General features: G+C 41.9%; 2 protein-coding genes across 4 annotated transcripts; both read left to right on the forward strand.

Moving 5' to 3' along the window:
- The first annotated feature begins 495 nt into the window (after positions 1–495).
- Positions 496–10310, forward strand: uqcrc2b (ubiquinol-cytochrome c reductase core protein 2b). Of its 2 annotated transcripts, none has more exons than XM_083787074.1 (14): positions 496–591; positions 1537–1623; positions 2128–2277; positions 2464–2528; positions 2770–2826; positions 3102–3226; positions 3921–4018; positions 4137–4194; positions 4778–4873; positions 6544–6743; positions 8059–8139; positions 8438–8514; positions 9153–9306; positions 9934–10310. In XM_083787074.1, the coding sequence occupies exons 1-14, from the start codon at positions 559–561 to the stop codon at positions 10015–10017; spliced, it is 1365 nt and encodes a 454-aa protein (XP_083643200.1). In that variant the 5' UTR covers positions 496–558; the 3' UTR covers positions 10018–10310. The 2 variants fall into 2 exon arrangements, with proteins under 2 accessions (XP_083643200.1, XP_083643199.1); XM_083787073.1 differs by lacking the exon at positions 1537–1623 and adding an exon at positions 1659–1760 and having other exon boundaries at positions 534–591.
- Positions 10311–10781: 471 nt separating this feature from the next.
- LOC310874130 (uncharacterized protein C16orf52 homolog A-like) lies at positions 10782–21424 on the forward strand. 2 transcript variants are annotated; one of them, XM_083786811.1, is made up of 3 exons: positions 10782–11632; positions 18227–18439; positions 19311–21424. In XM_083786811.1, the coding sequence occupies exons 1-3, from the start codon at positions 11518–11520 to the stop codon at positions 19493–19495; spliced, it is 513 nt and encodes a 170-aa protein (XP_083642937.1). In that variant the 5' UTR covers positions 10782–11517; the 3' UTR covers positions 19496–21424. The 2 variants fall into 2 exon arrangements, with proteins under 2 accessions (XP_083642937.1, XP_083642938.1); XM_083786812.1 differs by having other exon boundaries at positions 10782–11623.
- The last annotated feature ends 768 nt before the right edge of the window (positions 21425–22192 follow it).

Raw genomic sequence — 22192 nt, forward strand, 5'->3', positions numbered from 1 at the left:
TTTAGAGTAGACAATTTATAATTATTTTCGAGGGGGGTCCTTACTCCTTTGACAAATATTTGGGGGCTCCACTCAGATCATCTCCTTGAGTTGTGCTTGAAATGTAGGCCTACTCTGTAATTCTGCAAACTGTTAATAAATACTTCAATCAATCAATCAATCAATCAATCAATCAATCAATCAATCAATCAATCAATCAATCAATCAATCAACCAATCCTATATGGGTCCCGGTGTACGTGTTCCTTTTAGAAGTGGGAGGATGCCGCTCCCCCCACCCCCACTACACCCCGGACCCCCTGTTGAAGACCATGCGTTAGGACCATAGACTAGGTTAGGACCTAGTTCTAAAGTTTAGGTGGTTCCAAAAAAGTTTGACTACCACTGGAACTACAGTACACGTCCACGACCATTTTTCTTCTCGTCGCAAAGGGGCGCGCACGTTCGTCAAACCCGCCACTAAAGCCAACGAGGAAGACCACAACGTGCTTGGAATGCTGGGTAGGACGTTCAGGTCAGCCATATTGTTTTATCGTCCTGTCTGAAGGAGAGAGGGGATATGAAGGGGATTCGGGGAATAAGTCAACTATCGGTAAGGAATAAACATTATATTAACACAAAGGAACAGTTCAGTCTAACCAACGCCACTTGTTCTAAACTCCATTTTCGTCATTTTTTAAACGGTTGATTTGAACGTTTCCCCAACATGCTCTAATGTCATACGAATCCTACAATACTAGACGTCACACACCTTGTCCTCAAGGGTTCACTCAGTCAAATCTAATATTAACTTAACGCAAGGTAGAAAAATAAGGAATATTTCTCCAGCTTGGTGGTACATTGATTTGATCATTCTTAAACCGGCCCCAACAGTACACAACCCAAGTTCCGTGATGTCATATTTTACCAGAAGGCTTGTTGACTGTCAAAGCTCCTCGATCGTCACACCGTCACATCAGCGTCAAGTTCAGCATTGTAAAGTTTACAGGTTAAATGTGAAGTAAAGTATTAAGTGTTTAATCAGACCCCCCCCCTCCATCTTGGCTCGAGATTAAAAAAATAATTCAGTTATTTTTTTCAGTTAATTCAGTTACTATGATGTTCCACCTATTAGTGCTGCAAGATAAATCGGAAAATAAAGATTGCGACCTAGATTCAGACACCTATGGCATCTATTGCATAGGACCTATGCGATCTCATTCAAAATTTGAGCAACAATCGTGCAGCACTAGTTGGCTGTATTCATTTTAGTTACATTTATCTTTTTGTTACAAGAGAGAGACTCAAGCACTTTGATTTTGTCTGTTTAAAGCCACAGTAGTTTGCTCCAGAGTCCAGATGCCACATTTTGAATGTTGTAATGTTCAGCCAGCCACTACAGATTAAAGACAATAAATATTTTGATATTTATGAGAAATATGAAATATGAGAACCGTGTGTGAATCGTGATCTCAATTCCTGTGGAGGAAAATCGAGATTCACATTTGAGCAAGAATTGTGCAGCACCACCGCCTATCTTTCTTATGTTTTCTTTCAGACGAGGCTTTACGCGGCACAAGCTGCCCGTAAGGTTGAGTTCACGGGGGCCGCCGACCATGTAAAGTTTGAGCTGCAGGAAGCGCAGGTCAGTGGGTGTTGACTTCTCTCTCTTCTCCACAGAGACGATGCTATGCGGCTACCAGAAAAGGCCAGTCCCTTGTCCAGCCCCTAGCTGGCCTCAAACTCTCCCAAGGAGCTGCCAACTCCTGCCAGGATGTCCATGTATGTGTGGGGAATAGTGGAGAAGGGCTGGGCCGGGAGAAGGGATGTTGGGTTTGGTTGTGTGGTTGTGTCTGGCCTGAGAATAAGGATGCTGTTTTTGCAGCCTTATTAAAAAACATGACTACCGGTATGTGTGTTGGACTGGGATGTTTTTAGTCTTGATGTTTTGGCCATTCATTTAACAATTTTCAGATACATTCAGCGGGTTGTATCTGTAGAGTGAAGTTACATTCCTTGATCCCTATGATGCTACTATTGACTGGTTGAGAGATAAAGTGCCGTGACTGACAACATTGCAGTGATCATGCAATGTAGTAGAGAAGTTGTAGGAAAAGTTGTTCATTAAATTGACATGCTTTCTCTCTAGGTGACCAAACTGCCAAGTGGGCTGGTCATCGCTTCTTTGGAGAACTATTCCCCTGCCTCCAAGATTGGGGTGTTTGTCGGGGCCGGCTGTCGATATGAGACCCCTGAAAATGTGGGCGTTGCTCACCTCCTGCGATTGGCTGCCAGCCTGGTAGGATTCAATAAAATAAAATAAACACCTCTAAAATCAAATATCTTATTAATTAACAAACGGGTCTTCAGCAATCTTTCTTTTCGTAGTCTGAACTGAAAGTTTTCTGTTTGAAAGTTTAATGCAAGTTGTATCCGAGTTGCCTATGACCAATGACCAATGTTGGCACTTTACCCCACCCCAAAGACAACCAAAGGGGCTTCAGCCTTAAGAATCTGTCGTGGCGTGGAGGCAGTGGGAGGCAGCATGAGGTTAGTATTTCTATTCAGCTCAACCTATATGGTCTTAGTCTAGTTGTCACCTTGAATACGTGTACAACAAAACAAACTCACTGGTTCACGGTGTAGAATAAATGCAAGTAAATTAGTTCTGAAGAATATAAAATAGTGACTGTTGTCTGTCTGTTTAAGCACAAACCTGTTCATGTAGTTCATGTGTGCGTATACAACACAAATATAATGCTTAAGCTTAACATGTGTTTTCACCCTGCAGTGTGACAGCAACCAGAGAGAACATGGTCTACTCTGTAGACTGTTTGAGGGATGACATGTGAGTCCAGGGATAATGACTTTTCTTTCTGACTAGTATTACACATACAACTTGTTTGTTACTTTTGATTTGAAGACAATACGTACACAGTTCCTAGTGCAAACCAGGCATTTTCTCTTTTCAAAAGCTTCATAGGAGACAAGCCAGTCTCATAGTGGACAACATTTTCTCCTCTGCTCACCTTCCCATTTATTAATGTATCTTTAGTTTTCTTAGTTATTTCTATTTTGCCTGTAAGTTAGTATGTTGCAAAGTAAACTTTTCCTTCCTTACAGTGATACAGTGATGGAGTACCTCATCAATGTGACCACAGCACCAGAGTTCAGGTCATGGGAAGTGTCAGATCTCACCCCCAGGGTGAAGATGGACAAGGCCCTGGCTGCTCAGAGCCCACAGAATGGTCTGTGCTAATTCATTCTCCAGCATTCATTTTCTTGACAATTATTCTAAAAGTCCAATTCTGTAAAAGGCTTAAGTCATTATTGGTTTATTTACGATTTACTTTTTATTTTAAAGCTGCTATAAGCAATAAAATGTCAAAAAATGTTATTCAGACAGCTAGCAATGGGCAGAACACAATGGGCAGAACACTGAGTCTCTGTGACACATCTAGGGGCTGATGTTCCTAGAAGCTTTGTCATTGGTTGAAAAAAACCTGGTCGCAATGACTAACCAATCAGGAAGTAGACCGGCAAATCGACCAATGACAAAGCTTCAAGGCAAATCTTTGAATGCAGATTGCGTCTGCTAGATGTGCCACAGAGACTACATTTCTTTGGAAGAGTTCTACCCATTGCTGGCTGTCTGAATACCACAATGAAAAAGGTCATTAACCCATTCTGACCTGAGATCAGATTCATACGAGGTTTCCGCCGGACACACACTGGTCTGATGAACCCATTCTGACCTGAGATCAGATTCTAAAAATGTCACAGTCGTTCTTCTATTTTTAAATAGCTAAAGCATAACATGATGCTGACACCAAAATGGGTGCCCGGTCAGAATGGGTTAAAATGTTTCTAAAATGATTGCTTATAGCAGCTTTAGTACACAAAATCAAAACACTACTTCATATTCTTATGTTTCTCCTCCAGCTGTGATCGAAAGTCTGCATGCAGCTGCCTACAAGAACGCACTCTCTAACTCCCTGTATTGTCCAGACCACATGGTCGGCAACATCCATTCTGAGCAGGTGAGACACCACACTGTAGATCTTCACCTCTGCATAAATATCTACATTGTCAATAGTACTTCATTATGTTTTTCTATCATTGTGATGCCTACATTGTAATGTCTGCATTCTTCCCCAGATGCACCAATATGTCCAGAACAATTTCACAAGTGCGAGAATGGCTCTCGTTGGACTTGGTAAGGGGTTGTTACTACCAGTATCTGACACTGTTGGAAGTAATACTTAGCTTGACTTCTGAAATAAGCCAAACCTCTGGTGGATGGTTGATGACAGAATCATTTTACTTACCAAGTGTAGTAGCGCGGCTGGAATTTGTCTCACTGACAGTTACACAAAGATATGTGGAGAAAAGAAAAATATATGAAACTAAGGTAGCTCGTTACTGTTATATGAAATCGGTATGTAGTTAATTATACATTGAAACTAAGTTAAGTAACTTATGTTAACGCAATCATTCCCGGGATTCCTTCAAAATAGGAGCTCTGGGGTGCCGGGGAAGACATGGCCGGTTTTACTCTGAACATGAATGAAGAGTGAAGCGTATGGGCCTTAGAGTCCCACTCAAAAAGAAAAAAAAAGAAAAAAATCTGAATATTATTATTATTCGTCTGATATCATTGAAGATGCACTAGGACCTGTACGCGTATGCACGTCATTGCAACCCGTCGGTTGGATTCCGTAGGACGTGTGGACACGTCGGATGGACGGAACCTGTTAATGGTGGTAATACATTTATAAATATTTTGTTTTTCCATCCAGGTGTGGACCATGCTGTGCTGAGGCAGGTGGGGGAGCAGTTCCTCAACATACGCAGTGGGCTTGGAACCACAGGAGCTATGTCCCAGTACCGTGGAGGTGAGCACAGTGATGCCACACACAGACCACATGTTTAGATGACATTAGATTACCAGCATCAAACCAGAAGGAGTGGTGAAAAGTTGCGAATATGTTAGCTTTTAATCACATCTAAAAACTTCTAGGTAAAGGCGACGCAAAGGAGGAGCACATGTTAGGCATGTACCATAGGAACACAGTTGATGCATTTCTAGCAACGTGTCTCTGTGTGATTGTCCCCAGAGAGGTGGAAAAACAGATATATTCCGGTTGGAATTTAACACCGCCAACATACAAACATGTTGGTGTCATATTGTGTCAGATTTGTATATTACATACATACACTGGCTAGCTAGAGTGTCACTGGATTATTGCACACCACTTTATTTTCCTCTGTCTCTCCATCTCTCTCACTCAATCTCAATTAAAAGGGCCTTTATTATACCAAAGCAAAGGCACCTATGTGGTCCTGAGTCCTGCAGTGCAGATGATAGTGACAAGCTAGTCGGACTATATTCAAGGTTCCAATAATGCTACTAATGGCACTTGACATCACATGGGATTGGGCAGACCACGTCGGAAACGTGAACCTCTATAGAAGCCTCCTGTGGGTCAGGGTCAGGGAGAGAAGAATGAAGCTGGCACGGTACTGTCAGGCAAAAGGAATGGCTGGGGAGCAAACTAACAGGGCCACCCAAGGCACTGCTATGATGTGAAAGAGGTGCACCACCTACATAGACACATTGTGACAGCTAGCTCAAAGACCCTGCTGCTATACGGACAGGAGGGATGGAGAGCAGCTATCCGAGTTGCTATTTGCTAGTCTGCACTCGTGCATCGCATCATCATATCGCCAAAGCAAGTGTGAAAGAAGACAATCGAAGCTATGTATGTACAATTAATAAAGAATAAAGGAATACTGTAAACAGAGTCAGTCATAATGCAACTTACTTCCACCATTTCCACCATGCTTTGTGTTCCGTGGATGCAAAGTCTGTCTTCCTTTGGTTTACCGATTGCAGCCTTTGACAGACGGAGTCTATAGTGTAGGCATGGTCAAGGCTTTCCTTAGTTTCGGATCAGTTAGTACTAGCCACTGTTTTTACGTCCAAATAGCATTCCAGATTGCTCTGGTTTTGGGTTAATACTACAATTTGTTATCTTTCTTTTTGTTTTGTTATAATTTGGTTTAGTCCAGTTGGATTTCTGTCTGGTCACTCTGCTTGTGTTTGTCCGGCCTAGGGGCATCTCTTGTCGAGTTTCTCTGTAGGTCAGCGTTGTTATGGAGTCTCTCTCTAGGGTCGCCCTGTTTAGACTAGAGGCAAATTCGATTCCTTTCTCAAATCTGATCTTTAGGCTTGACTGTTATTTGGAAGTACAATCAGATAGGATCTGTGTGTTTGGACTTCAGAGCCACATTGCGCAAATGCGCAGCCTACCTGCTTTGGTTGCTGTGGTAACGTTATAATGTACAGTAGGCGCTAGTTGCTTGCTTATGTTCGAGAAACGCAACATAACAGACCAGCAACAACAACGTAAGACACACAAAGCAAGATACAAACCTGCATGAAAATGGTGGGAAATGGACTAAATAAATTCTTGCACTATATGATGACGTCAGTGGCGCTTGTGTGTGTTTACTTACTTACCGGTACTCTGTCTCAACTATTTCCTCCCTCGTGTCTCTGTAGGTGAGTTGCGTCAGCAGAACTCCAACAGCCTGGTCCACTGTGCACTGGTGAGCCAGTCGGCAATAATAGGGTCCCCGGAGGCCCTGGCCTTCAGCGTGCTGCAGCACATCTTGGGGGCAGGCCCACACATCAAGAGGGGCTCCAACACCACTAGCAAACTCACCCAGGGCGTCTCCAAGGCAACCAGTGACCCGTTTGACGTGAGTGGCCTGCAGTTGGGGATTTTCATACGTTACCCTCCGTTGAATTTGACACATAACTAAATGTCACAGCCATGGGTTGGACTTGGATGGAAAATGGAGTTGAGTCTATTTTCACAAAGACTTGTTGATTTATTTTATTTACTTACTACTAGGGCATACATTTTGTCCTGCAGGGGGAAATTCAGCTTTCAGTTTCACCCAGCTGAGATGGATGAGAATCTATAATAACTTTGGTAGTGGATACCTATGTGGTTGCATTTAAGTTTAGCATTCTGACATGTTATCTTAAGGCATTCACCTGGTGGCCCTGGGCCCCCATCTTCACTTAATGTGGCCTTTGAATACTGATATGTATTGGCCAGCGGGGCACCTGCTGGCCAAGTGGTTCAGGCGCATGCCACATATAGGCCTTGGCCTGACAGCGAGTCTCGTGTTCGAGTCCTGTTCATCACGACCTTTGCATGTCTCTCCCCTTCTCTCTCTCCCTCTTTCCTGTCATTCTTCACTTGATACTATCAATAAAGGCAGAAAATCCTAAAACAATTCCAAACATGCAAACATGACCCGCTTTAGCTACTAATTTACAGTCTAAATTAGTAGCTTAATGAGTAGTATTAAAATTTGTATTTAGTTCATAAAGTTAAACATAACTATAACTAGATACATTTGAAATTAAATAAAATGGCTACTTTTCAGGATTCCAATTCAAAATTAGCAATAGAATAATTCAGGATGGCCCAGGCCGTAGCGTAACGGTCTGGGCACCGGACTGGTGATCCAGTCGCGGTGTGCCGCGCGTTCGACTCCCGGACCCGACACGGCCTTTACCGCATGTCATCCCCCCATCTCTCTCCCGTTTCCTGTCAGCCTACTTTCTATCCCTTAAAAAATCAATAAAGGCGTAAGCCGCAAAAAAATATCTTAAAAAAATAAATAAAAAATAATTCAGGATTCCATTTCAAATATTATCAAAAATAAGCTCAAAACACGTCGCAGTATGGCACGTTTTGAGCTTGTAGATCGGATATTTTTGCTACGACAGTAATATTTTTTTTACAAACAGAAAAAACAAACGGCAACAACAGAATACGTATGCATGGACATTATGTATGAGCAATTGAGCACAAAAAACATAATATAAAACAAGGATAGATAGACGAGATAAACAAATAAAAATAAATCAAATTAAATTAGTTTACACGACCAAACACGCATCATCATCAACCGTATCATATACTAAGACAGTAATTGCCCACCCCTGTCTTAAGGTAACCCTATGGTTTTCTCATTTCTTCTCTATTGTTGTGTGCAGGTCTCTGCTTTCAATGCAAGCTACTCTGACTCTGGTCTGTTTGGAGTCTACACAATCTGCCAATCTGCTGCAGCCGGTGATGTGAGTATTTCACTATTCTAAGTCTAGGCCGGCTCCATTGATGTGTATATTAATTACAATCAAACGGAAATATAGTTCCCTACATAGCCTTCTCACCCACACAGGCAGGTAGCTTCTGCAATATGATTTCACTAACTTGCACCCATATGCTGGAAGGGCAAGCTCCACCCCTGCCTGGTATCCTGATCCCTAAATGAGTCCCTAATAAGATGGTTGGAATAATAACCTACAGGACTGGAGGTGAGCAGAACCATTGCTAAATGCTGACTGACCTGTCCATGCTCTCCTGTTTCTCCAGGTGATCAAAGCTGCTGTGGCCCAGGTGAAAGCTGTTGCTGATGGTGCGGTCACTGCTGCTGACCTCACCCAGGCCAAGTATGAAACTCTACTTAAAACACATGTATTTACTGTTGCAGTGATGTAAATAGGTTTTCAATGTAATGGGTCCCGGGATCCAGGGGTGGTCTTTTAGATGAGTCCCAGAGACATTTTATGAGTCCTACTTCAACAACGTTAGCAGTACAGTACTGAGTACAGTATTACATCCCAGGATCCCCGGAGGGTGACATGATTGCATCATTTCTCAATTTAGTGAGTCTAAGGACGCTGTACTGTGTGTGGTTTACAGTACACATTGCTGTTAGCTGATTTGTGTGATACGTCATTTGTTGGATGTTTTGGTTCCAAAATATATTTTCTAGTTTTATATTCTGCCATTTCTTTGCATTCGTTGGTGATGCAATTTCACTAAATTTAAATCGTAATTTTGCTTTTATTGTTTCTTCTTAACTATGGAACAACCTTTTCCTTGAAGTGAAATTATCTGCAACAATTATCATCTTTAAACATATTCAAACCCATGTATCTCCCACCACTATTGTTTGATTCATCTTTACTGTTATGTGTTTGCTATTTTCCTCTTGTGCCCCATTATGGAGCACTTTGGAAAGGTGCTATATAAATGAAGTTTTATTAGGCGTCTGAGCATTTGTTTTTTATGTGTGTTGGTGCAGGAACAAGTTAAAGGCCCACTATCTGATGTCTCTGGAGTCCTCTGAAGGATTGATAGATGCTATGGGCTCCCAGGCCCTGTCTGGAGGAGTCTACCTCACTCCTGACACAGTCACTAAGAACATCGACAATGTCTCCCTCACTGATGTTGCTAATGTAAGCTTTCACTCCTCTCGCTGCTTGTGGTTGCTTCAGTTTAGTTGAGTTTAATAGAAAAGTAACTAACTACCTAAGTAACTAGTAAAACCCAATCAAGGATTTGATACAATAAAGTTACAGAACTTGCCTTCAATGTGGCTGTCATAACACAAGTGGCAGTCATGTACAATAACTAATCAAATATTTCAAGAAATATTAGGGATGGACTACTTATTTCATTCATAGTCTTTCAATAGCCAGCCGATTAGAGAGACATCAAACCGTCATCAGGTGCACAATATATTGAGAAGTGGTAAAGGACCACCCCAACATAAAACACAAAAAAGTTAGACATGAATTGACCACTCATGCAGATCCTTAGACTAACCAACCACAGATTTCAGTGGTCCATTGGTGGTACAGATTTCAAAGTCCAGGCGCAGCCTGGACTTTGTACTGGACATGCATGGTGGCATGTGATTCAGACCCACTTTGTGGTTATCATTATGATACAAGAAAGGTTATACATAAGTGAGTATGATTTCATGCTGTGTAATCGCATGGTAAATATTAAAATGTTGTAGTTTTCTTGTGTTTGTGTGCAGAATACAAATTTTCTTTATCTTAATTCCTACTCTTTTCCAGGCTGCAAAGACGTTTGTGTCCGGCAAGAAAACCATGGCGTCCAGTGGAAACCTTGTAAAAACACCCTTCGTTGACGAGATCTAACCTTTTCCTTCCTGCCTCCCTGTACCTTTCACTTTAAATGGCACAAGTCTGACATTCTGCTCCATTTCAACAAACCATTGAAAGAGATACATGGTCACGCATCTGTCATAATGCTCTTTTGTCAGAGAGGTTAAATGTCACCAGTCCAGCGCCACACCAATGGGTGTTTCTATTCATAGGCTACTTCTATTTTAGTGGACCCTTCCCTGGTGCGTTGAAATATTACGGTCCTCTCATTTGTCCACTTGAACTGTATAGTTGATGTAAATTAATGAATAAAAATATATACATTAGATGCTTGGTGTTTGGGGTGTGTGTTGTGCAATATTGCCTTTTTTTTAAGAAAATGAGTACCGGTATATCAAGTGAAAGCATAACAACAAGATAGGTCAAATATCAGTTAAGTAGCCTAGGCCTACTGTGTGTTTGTGTGCATATTTGTTTTATGTAGGTTCTGCATCAGTAGACTGTATTACAAGTGCTACTAGTCAAAACAAATGTATGATTTCAGCAGCTGAAATTACGTGCACCTGTCCTGACCTAATTCTCGTGCATTTTTATGCCTAATTCATGATCCGTCGTACGTACAGCGGTGTTGCGCGCCGAGGATGATTCTGCAAGATCTAAATCGGCTCCTTCGGTTCGTGACACCGTCGTACAAAGAAGTATAAATCATGCACTGCGAGGTTTGTGTTTCTCGCGAGAGAGCAGCTGCTATTGACTTACTATGACTACAAGGCAGAGAAGCGTCGGTTCGTCAGTTTTTTGGGAGAGAACGGTGTTGTGAAGAAAGAAACGCATGACAAAGGATTATTGCCTAATATAAATAACGGAATTCAAGTGGAAGTGGGTTTTTGGAACCTTATCTAATATTCCATCAAAGAGCTTTGCCGCGTGAGCGTGGAATGTGATTTTCCTTTATGTTTGCTTGGAACGGGGGGCTTCAGCGTCCAAATGAGGAGCGGGGGGGCTTCGGATTCAGGAAACGAGTAGGTTGCGTGCATGAATTCGTTTAAATCGTGGGCAAATTAAAACCAACGTTTAGAATAAACCACTGGGTAGGTTTGTCCAATTCCTTGTGTGAACACCCGCGGAATGCGGTGGCCGTCTGGGACTGAAACGGCAGGAGTTCAGTTCACTGTTAAATGGTCAGCTCGCCACCTTGCCTGGAAAACTCCCCACATCTCTGGCCATCATGGTCAACTATTTGAAGAACATCACAGCAGGGAACTTCTAACCCTCACACACACGAACACTGCGTGTGTCCACCGCGCTCTGGAGTCTCTTTAAATATGGTTGCACACAGACTCGTCTCCCTGTCCGAAAACGACGTCGGCAGGGAAGGATTGGAACGTTATGGATCCGTTCAACTGAGTACATAAGAGAGAGTCCTGTGAGTGTCCTGTCTCCTCCCGCTGGAGAGGTGAGATCGAGGCGAACAAACTGACCTCCTTTGTACCTCCAGAGGAGCCATACGCTCCGTTGTCGGTCCCGACTGCTATGGATAAACTCACCATTATATCAGGATGTCTCTTCCTAGCTGCAGACATGTTTGCCATCGCCAGCATTGCCAATCCAGACTGGATCAACACGGGGGAATCGTCTGGTAAGTTAGGTGAGGGCACAAGTTATATTCTTTATTTATTATAACTATCATTGCATAACATTGCAGGAGGTGACACCTACCTACCCCTACACATGGCAAATGCATTATAAACACAAACCTTATGTAAATGTTTTATATGCTGTTTGGACTGTGTCTCGTTCACCAACCATCCTTCAGTATGAGTTATTATAAACTATGAAAAAGTCTGAATAATGATGAGATAAACAGTTATTGACCCCGTGGGAATCTTAGCATCAGCGTGAAATACAGTAGGGCCTACATCTGCATTGAGCTGACTGTTCATTTAAGGGATTATTATATAAATAAATATATTTATAAATAAGTACATGACATGTACAATCTGTCTAATATGCATAATAGGTCTACAATTACATAAATTGTCCAATCATGTTTTTCCAGTTTTTGTGGAAATAGGCTAACTATTTATTTTTTGTCTTTTTATTTCTTCTATTGTTTTGTGTTGTTTCCCCCCCTCCCTATATCCCTTCCCCCAAAATGACCACAACGGAAACAAGCCTTTGTGGTCTTTTTAGTTGTTATTTTCTCCTTTAGGCTTTTGAATTAAGTTTCAATAAATATGTGATAAATTCTGCCGTCCTGGGCAAATGTTACAGTTCTGTAGGATACTGTACATCCCAGTAGTCCATTGTGCATGTCTGCCCACTGCCCTGTGAACTGTTATACAACCTGTTATTATTATATCTGGTTTGTGTTTAGTTAGTGGAGCATATCACAGTATCACACCCTCATTTCACTTCATATACTATGAGTGAAGTGCACTGGAGTCAAGCAGGAGTCAGTAATCCCAGAGAACAGAACAGACAGTGTAGTTAGTCTTCAGTTTTCATATGGGGCCGATCAGGGTGGCGGGCTCAGTTAGTTGTGGTTGTCCAGCTAGCTCATCATAGATGGGATGGGAGGGCTTTGCCAGTGTCCAACTCCCCCCCCCCCCCCCCCCCTCCAGTTTAACTACCAATGCATTTCAATTTGTTGGCAGTTGGCAGCCCTTGTGTTGATGTTACGGGGTATGCTTCAGATTTTGCATACAGAGCTAAATGTAGTTCACAATTTTATGCAGTATGTTCACATTCTGTGACCCCCTCTGGGCTGTGTCTTGGTGCTTCTAGGTTGTAAAGTACAACAGTAGAGGTTGGAGACGACTATAATGCTAAAATCTTTTAACACCTTCAAATTTGCATCCTTAGTTTACAGTGTTTTTTCTAGGCACACAAACAAAGTTTAAAAACATGCAGACTACTCGGCAACACAAAAACTCTTCCTCAGGCAAGGGGTGAGAGTTTTTGTGACTCGAAACCAAGTGTTGCCAAGTAGTCTCTGCATGTTTTTAAGAGTTTTTTTGCATTATACAATGGTTTCCCACCATCTTCTTTTTAACTTGGGACCTTTTGGGAACCCAAGGACTCAATTCAATTCAAATGAGCTTTTTTATTGGCATGAGAAAACATCCTTTCACATTGCCAAAGCAAGTGTGAAATGAAAACCATAAAAACAAAGAAATCTCAACATTTTGTGTGTTGCTTCTAGGTGTCACAGCCAGGCATCACAGACAGATGACAAAAGTTTTGTGATATATAATATAGACAAAGAATGGACACCTATAGCCATGTGGAACAGTGAATTGTAGTTTAGTTTTCTTGTTCAATGATGAGAAAAGTTTGACGCAAAGGGGATAAAATCATATAATCCATTACGATCTACCTATCTGTCAGATACCTGAAGATACCACATCATTATCACAGTGCAGCACACACAGATTGACTATAGGCATGAGCAGATGGCATATATTGGCCCGGATGACTGGGGTAGCGGTCCGGGCACTGCAGCCTGACAGCATGCAGCGGGTTCGACTACAGATCCCGACAACCTTTGTTGCGTGTCACTCCCCTTCTGTCTCTCTCTCCCCATTTCCTGTCCGTCTATTGTCATCTATCAATAAATCAATTCCATAACTCGAAACCACCACATGAATTGTCATGCAGGTAAATCGGTAAATAATAAGCAGATTTGTGTTGCATAACCAGGCAGCTATCCACCAAAGTTTGTGTGTGATTACTGAATTAAATACAATTTGTTATCGGGAGGGCCTCTGCCCTCCCATTCCATCCAGCAAGTCATGGTATAAAATCAGGCAGATGCAAAGCTAAAAGGCTCTTGTTCCAGTTTAATTAGCCTAATGGTAATTACCTGACCAGTTGTTTGTAAATGGAGATGTATGCAGTGAATCTTAATTGGGTCTTGTGGGAAGGAAAAACCTTTCCTTTGAGAGAACTATCGCTCTCTAAGCCTAATTATGGCGGGAATTGACTTGGCTAGGGGCATTTGTGTGGTGTTTGTTTGTTTTAATTTTTATCCCACGATTTTGCAACCCATTTTTTCACCCAGTGTCAATTGTCTAATGTAATCCTGGGCGCTACACTTCCTCTGCCAACCTGGGGGAGCAGCGGACTGACCTCATGCTTCCTTCTATGCATGAGGAGTCCAAGCTGCTTCTTTTCACCTGACAGGGTAGAGTTTCACCGGACCGATGTAGCGTGTGGAAGGTACACGTTATTCCGACCAGTTCCTTTCCCCTCCATCATGAGGCCAGGGGGAGGTAGTTTAGAGACCAGGATTACTGCATGTTTTTGTGAGGTTACCTACCCTAGGGAACATGGGGAGAACATGCAAACTCCACACAGAAAGGCCCTTTCGCCAACCCCGCCTCAGGTGTGTGTGTGGTGTTTGTTTTAGAAGTGAAGAACATTACAGATTGTGTGTTTGCCTACACTGGTTCTGTTGTGCTTCCTCACCACTTCTGTGAGGAATTTAGAAAAACAAAACGGAAGATTTAGAATTTTGGTGCCACATCCAGGAGACTGGGGTTTGATTCCTCCATGGTACCTCCAGCTTGGCCAGGCATTCAACACAATTGGCCGCGTTCAGAGGTGGGAAGCCGGCAAGTGATAGTAGGAGTCGCTCAAGTTGGTTGAGCCTGTTCAGCAGAGATTGAGAGAGAAGGCGTGCCACGTTCCTCCCTCCTGGTGGAATTTGTTTTGAGGGGCGCGTTTGTTTTTAGTTCAATGTTTGTTTTAATAACGCCATTGACAATGAAGGGAAAATGTACGTCATTCTTGTCCCTAACACAAACATTAAATGCCATTGACAAAAATAATTTAATGTTTGTTAACATTAGAACATGTAGACTGAGAACATTTGTGATGTTCTTCTCATGATGTTAACATTCATTGAGTGAATACAGTTTGCAAAAGGTTAAGACTTACAGTTATACAATAATGCTTAATGGATAACACAAAAATCCCTTAGGGTGGTCCTGTGTATTCAATTCATCAATACTAGGAGCAGTACAAGTGTATTTACAGAACAACATTGGGTTGTAATATTTATTTTGGGAAGCTAGAAGACTTTAGGTCCAGTTGCAAATTGCAGACAGGTGTTCTTTTAAGGGCATTCCACATTATGAGAGCTAAGGGCCTTTTCAACCTGCAATTTGTCCTTGTCCGGACAGTTCCCCACATTGCACTTGTTGTTGCTCACTACATTCTCTCTTGTAATGTAGTCATCATTCTAGACGGCAGCCTCACAGATGGGGACAACTTTAGCTCATTAGCCGCTGTTGTGACATTGCTGTCTCACTTAACGCAAACCTGCTGTTTCCCCACTGTGTTCATTCTATCCTGTGTAATAATCCCTGAGGCTTTATGTCATGCAGCAGGTTGAGTTTTGTACGTGTCTATGCTCGCAGTTGCTGTGTGTGTGTGTGTGTGTGTGTGTGTGTGTGTGTGTGTGTGTGTGTGTGTGTGTGTGTGTGTGTGTGTGTGTGTGTGTGTGTGTGTGTGTGTGTGTGTGTGTGTGTGTGTGTGTGCGTTGCTTGCGCACACTTTCCAGGAACCCTGCAACTCAAGTAGGTGCTTTGTTGTGAGTTTGAAACTGTGGGGAGGGGACTTAAGGGGACTCAGGAAGTGCTGTTTTTAGCCCTTTAAAAGATGTGAACACACACACACACACACACACACACACACACACACACTAAAAAACAGTGTTCCCACAAACAGACATTTTGAAGTATCCTGCTGGAACTTGCTGGAACCGTTACCAACTCACTCGTTTCACTTAGACTTCCGAATTGGGATGAGAAAATGTTTTATTATGTATTATGGGTTTCTTGTAAATAAAGTTTAAATACAGTTTTATAGCTTAATACTCATTCTAAACTCATGCAACTTCTGAAATGAGATTGGAACAACGCACCTCAAGCCCTAACTGATCAGTGATTATCAAGCGTATTGGGCCTTTTTTCATTTACTATGAAATCGTTTATTTCCCGCCAGTCACTCATTATCCCCATACATGGGAATGCCCCCATATAAGCCCAGGTCTCGTGTCATCACAGGACATCATCAGTGATGGAGATCCCTGATGTCATACAGTCATAGTAAATGCGACTTGCTGTCGCAATTAAGCCCATATATGGAGATCCCTGATGTCATCAATATTGGCCAGCAATTCTACATCTGACCTCAAACCCTTAGATCTCCATATATGAATATATGTCAGAACATTCCATATGTTGATCCTTCCACAATCCTTCCCCATCCATCCTTCCTCTTTGATGTCTACCTTTTGACTGATGCCTGTTCATTCAAACTCTAGACAGACCTGTCCCAATGTTATTAGTGCAGCCTCTCTCGCCCTCAGGCGTCTAACAATATTTCAGGAACTTAAATTTAACTGTAAACCGCTAACATCACAATTTCAAGTTCCTCAAATTGCTTAACAAACAACTGCCTTATGACAAGACAGAAATACAAGGGTTCATTCATGTATAAGCCTTTCTCTCATACCATGCTATCTATAGACGAGAGTCACCCAAAGGCAATGAATGCAGACCTGCATTTGATTTTCCCCACAGCATCTTCCAATGAGTACAACAGTAAAAGGAACCACATTAGCCAATCAACAGCTTCGCCAACATTAGCAACCACTAGAGAAGGCAGGACGAACTAGTAGTGAGGAACTTTATTTGGTCAAATTGTAAGATTGAAGACCCAGAGAAGGTAGATAATTATCAGAAGATAATTCTGGGCATCATCTTTGTTTTTTTATGTTCTATTTATTGAGTTTTAATTTATTTGTTTATTTTACATACAGGTGTCTCAAAATAGCCAAGATGTGTGGGTAACAGGATAAATAAAAATATAAAATATTGAATTGAAGAGGGTATGTGCGTGTAATGAGGTACATAATCATTATGATGTAAATGTTCCCTAGTTCCCTTCATTGTCAATGGCGTTTACAAAACAAACATTGAACTAAAGACAAACATTAAACCTGCCCTCAAAAATAATCTGGGCATCATCTTTCATGACATCATATAAAATGTTGTGAAGAGTCCTTTGTAGTCAGGCAGCCAGGGCCACTGTGTCTCACAGAGTGAGGTTCCTGTGTGTGTGCAGATGCAGCCCATTGTACAATTAATCATTTATATTTGCTTGATGAAAACAAATGGTTCTTTTTTTGTTCCACTGCCATGAACAAATGACGATTTCCTCTGTCCTCAGCTGTTGGAAAAGGAATAATCTGGTAGTTTGCCAGTCAAGAGTTCTGTTTGTTGTTCAGCTGTGAGAAGTATGAATAGCCTACTACAGGATAGATGCATAATGGATGGACCATGACCACACACAGTCGCAAGATGTGTGTGCGCCGTGCGTGTGTGTGTGTGTGTGTGTGTGTGTGGAGGTCTTTCTAATTGGACCCACCAGGCCTTTGAGAGTAGATGTGAGTTTCTGTCTCAGCCAGTGACTCACCATCTGACATGGGACCACTGATTGGTCCTTTCCACTCCTCCTGCACGCTATTGACTTTCAGAGTGACTTTCAATTATTGGTCTCCCTCTCTCTCTCTCTCTCTCTCTCTCTCTCTCTCTCCCAGTGTCTCTCACTCCCTCTGCCTTTCTCTATCGTTTCTTCCTCTCGTGTCCATGTCTTCCTCTACCTCCTTTCCTTCCCTTTCTTTTTGTTGCTCCTCATTTCTACCTCTGTGTACCTGTTTGCCTTCCATCGATTGAGAGGTAGATCTTCTGTCTGTCCCGTTCGTCCGTCATCTGTCTCTCTAGCTCCCTGAACCATGCATCCATTGGTTGTTGCTGGATTGTTGTTGTTTCAGGCCGTGGCCCCAGAGCACACATATTGTCATCTGGGAGGTGATTAGGTCTCTGCTCCCTCTGTGGAATACAGAGAAACATGCCCTGCTGACATGCCTGCATGCTTGATAAATGATGTCATGGGCGAACAATCGTCTGCACTCATTATGAAACGACATAGAGTTCACAAGAAGTTTCTGTATTTGCACAGGGCTGTTTAAAACGGTAATGTGTGACAATATCATCAAATCATCAAATAAATAAGAACAATTAAAATGAGTGTCTGTCTTCCTCTTTTTCTCTTTGTCCCCTCCCTTCCTTGTCTCCCTTTACTCCCTCCCTCTCTTAATCTCTCCTTTCCTCTCTTCATCCGTCTTTCTCTCTGTGTCTCCCACCCTCTCTCTCCCTCTCTCTGGTTATAGGCTCTCTGACGGTGGGTCTTGTGCGTCAGTGTCAGACCATCCATGGACGGGAGCGGATCTGCATCCCCCCTAGTCTCCCCCCGGAGTGGGTGACCACCCTCTTCTTCATCATCCTGGGCATCATCTCCCTCACTGTCACATGTGGCCTGCTGGTGATGTCACACTGGCGGCGAGAGGCCACACGCTACGCACGCTGGGTCGCCTTTACTGGGAGTAGGTTTCCCTTCCCCTCCCTCCCCTAACCTGGGTGATGTGTACATTTGTTACACAGCCCTCATCTGAATCTGAATATCATACTGAATAGCATGACACCTAGCTGATTAAATAAAGAATATTTCTGGTTTTGGTAACTGGTCCTTTAGTTGAGAAAAAGCTAATCCATTCCCATGCTGTATTGTTTAATGATGGGTTTTACAGTAATGCTTTACTTTAGTAGCTGACCACTCTCTCAGAATTCCATACAATATTGGGCTGCACAATTATGATATTATTATCTTTGGCACTTTAGCCCTGGTTGTGATTCATCCCAATTAATATTCTTAATGATTTGTGGAATAAAATAATTGTATTACTTTCTCTGCATTTTATATTTATTATTTTGAACCATAGCGGGCATTCCAAGTCAGTTATTGCTGATATGCCAGTCTTCTCATCAACTGTGGAAACTGAAATATATGTATGTTTGCAATGTACCGATATGTTTATTCATAAGCCATATTATGCAGCCCTAGTGTAATGGACATTACATTTGATGTTAACATTTGGTGAAGCATGCATGCATGCTCATAATTTCCGTAAAATAAATCTCAGTGGCTGCTTGAAAGCTGTCCTAGATGGAGCTGTTTCTATTTTTATGAGCTGTCTGCATTAGCAGCAGGGGTGAGTTGCAGCAACTGAATGTTTTACCACTCTAAAGACATACAGGCATACACACGGGCATTGAATAACACTCATTGTGGATGAGGTTGCATTGGATCATATATGCGTACATAACAGAATGTTTCACATTGTGCACAATGACACATGTTCTCAACTTTGTGTTATAACAAACATCTCTCTTTCCCCACCTCTCTCTCATCCACAGTGGTTCTATTCTGTATGGCAGCACTCATATTCCCGATCGGCTTCTACATCAACGAGGTGGGAGGTCAGCCGTACAAGCTCCCTAACAACACGGTGGTGGGTTCCTCCTATGTGCTGTTTGTTCTCTCAATATTCTTCACCATAGTGGGACTGCTGTTCGCAGGCAAGGTCTGCTTGCCTGGCTGATACATTGGACCTGCGTTTCCGTTTGCGTTCTTCAGAAAAGTGCCGCGCACGGGAGGCATTTGACTTCTAGCCTATCATCAAAACGATGAGTAGACCTAGGTGTGCCGCTGTGTAGATCTTTCTGTGGGGTCTTAACGTACTGATGCGGCTTGATTACCCCAGTATGTATCCGTTGAATACTCTGTAAGCACTGACCTCAGACTGGGCAGGTGGGAGAGGGGCTAAGATGGCTACCGTGCCGCCCTCAACGATTCAATTGATGGGCAACGGACGGACGAAGAGAGAGGAAGCTATGGGAAAGAGTCACAGGAATAGAAGTGTCAACATACAATTACAGCATCTCAATGAAGGTGAAAGGTCGTCATGTGCATTTGTCCACTAGCTTCCTGACTGTTCTGTCTTTGCAAGACCGAGAAGATCACATGTCACAGAATGTAATTTGACATTAATCTGTCAGATTTCATGTGGTCTGACAAGATTATGCTTTCAGGAATCTGTTCATGTCAATTTGAGGATCATGCAGAAAGGCCAGTAAATGGAGAAAATAAATACGTATAATGTTAATCTCTGGATAACATGTACAGTAGGACATGATGCTGTTCTCTAGGATGGTATCTGACTGTGAGCCAGTAAAAACAACAGCAAGTAAAACTTATTCTGGGGCTGATGTTTTAGTTGTAATCACCTTTTTTTGTAGCAAATGTGTTAATTCGCCACATTGTGGTTTATTATTATTATTATTTGAAACGATAATTATGCACTGCGGTCCATAAATCTATCAAATGTCTTTGTTTTCCATGTTTATACAGGTATTTGGTTATTCTTAGAAGCACTGTGATCATTCAGAGAACCACCTCACTCAATCGCTCATTAGTTAATCTGGTTCTGACGGTGGACTGTTTTGAGGATAACCAATTCACATCATTATATAATATAAATATATAGAAATCACACCCTTGTGAAGTGAGGGGTGCTCTTATCATCGTATATCATCATACATCATCTCATTCCGGCCATTCACAATTTGCGTCCTCACCTACGTCTTCAATGTTTGTGTTTACGTAATGTTTGTGTTTATACAAAAACTCAAAAATGGCCATTCATTGTCAATGCATTTAATGATTGTGTTAGGACAATGTTTGTATTAAGACACACCGTCAAAGCTGGTCATAGGAGGGGGAGGGGCTAGCGCTCCTAAAATATGAGACAATTGGGTTTAGTGCCTGTATATGTGTAACTTAATTGATTTGTCCCCTTGGAGTAAACATGGTGTAAAAACTCACTCTTACGTTGAAGTACCACCACCATGCCACCAATTGAACTGAAGACCTTTTCAACTGAGTTTGTAGATGTTTATGGTCATGTGGGGCGCTCTGGAGCAGCAGTCAATCCTTTAGTTCTTTCCTGTTCCACCAGAGTGAGACAGAGCTAAGATGCTGCTCGATGTTTCCATCCACTTCCTTCATGTGAGGGATCCATGAGGTTTATTGCGCTAAAGTACAGGACATGTTAAAGTTGCTATGGAAACCTGATAGAAAAGTATTTATTGTTGCGAGAGCTGATGGTGACAAACAAAGAGAGTGTTGAGTGTGTTATCTGTGTACAGACAGCACACGGGCAACAGCAGGACCTATGTTAGACCTAAGACCCATGTTTGCAGAGGTTCACATCCTACTCCCTGCTATTGTTGTCAAAAGCTAATATTCAATAATGCTTCCTGCCTCTGCCCTTCTGCGTCATGTGCTGCTATTCAAATACGTTTTCCTCCTCACACTTGCAGTGTCCCGCTTTTCATTTTAGACTTTGTGGTTCCCATGGTAACAAATGGCTGCTACTGGGGTAATGCTACTGGGGATGCTGGTAAGTAGCTACATTGATGAGCTCTTAACGTGGACAAGATTGATCAAAATGTATCTTCTTACAGAGTACTCCTAATGATGAACTTTTAAAGGGGGGGGGGGGGTAATTTGATTTATCTTTCACTGTAAATAAAACTGAGAAACACCTTCATAATTTGTCAATTCAAATTTTAATTCGAAAGTAAAATACATTTTGTATTTAAAATATACGTGTTGAAAAGGTTTTAAAACCACTGATTTACACTACATGCTCCCAAAGCCTTGTAAAATCCTTAATGTACATAAAGAGAACCCAATTAAACAAACTAAAAATATCTGTGAGTGGCAAGAGTATGTGAACTCTAGGTTTTTGGGTTAATTTCAAGGTGAGATTAGAATCAAGTGTGTTCAATATAGTGTGTGCAAAATAGCCCTCTATATCAAGTTACAATACCTAATTGCTTGTTTTATTTACTAATATTTAAATATATGTATTGTCTGTATTGGGGAATGTGCAAAAAGTGGGCTACTGATTATCAATGATATTAGTACATTAAGGAAATTCACAACTAGTGTATATTGCAATGTGTGTCTCATGGCATACTGAGAACCACTGGTTTGTGAAAAATGCTACTTTGTTTGACAAGTAATTTCTCCTGCACCCGGTCAACTAATATTCATATTAGTTATTCTACTTCATCACTGTTTCGTTACATGCAGTAGAAATAAACATTTATTGATACTGATATATTTCTATGTAAAGACGGAAACACAAATGAGTTATAAACCAATAAATATAATAATTACGTTTGGCAAAGAGTAAAGTTGCCCTCTATTAACAAAAGCACCATTGTGCAAT

This window comes from Protomyctophum parallelum (assembly GCF_964188405.1).
Source record: "Protomyctophum parallelum genome assembly, chromosome: 17".
NCBI classification, from domain to species: Eukaryota; Metazoa; Chordata; class Actinopteri; order Myctophiformes; family Myctophidae; genus Protomyctophum; species Protomyctophum parallelum.

Bases quoted from the DNA above. Each gene is read 5' to 3' on its own strand.
- LOC310874130 (XM_083786811.1), top strand. From the start codon at position 11,518: ATGGATAAACTCACCATTATATCAGGATGTCTCTTCCTAGCTGCAGAC. The intron at 11,633-18,226 runs GTGAGGGCACAA...CTCTGGTTATAG, and splicing joins GGAATCGTCTGGTAAGTTAG to GCTCTCTGACGGTGGGTCTT. The intron at 18,440-19,310 runs GTAGGTTTCCCT...TCTCATCCACAG, and splicing joins CTGGGTCGCCTTTACTGGGA to TGGTTCTATTCTGTATGGCA.
- uqcrc2b (XM_083787073.1), top strand. From the start codon at position 559: ATGAAGGGGATTCGGGGAATAAGTCAACTATCG. The intron at 3,227-3,920 runs GTCTGTGCTAAT...TTTCTCCTCCAG, and splicing joins TGCTCAGAGCCCACAGAATG to CTGTGATCGAAAGTCTGCAT. The intron at 9,307-9,933 runs GTAAGCTTTCAC...ACTCTTTTCCAG, and splicing joins CCCTCACTGATGTTGCTAAT to GCTGCAAAGACGTTTGTGTC.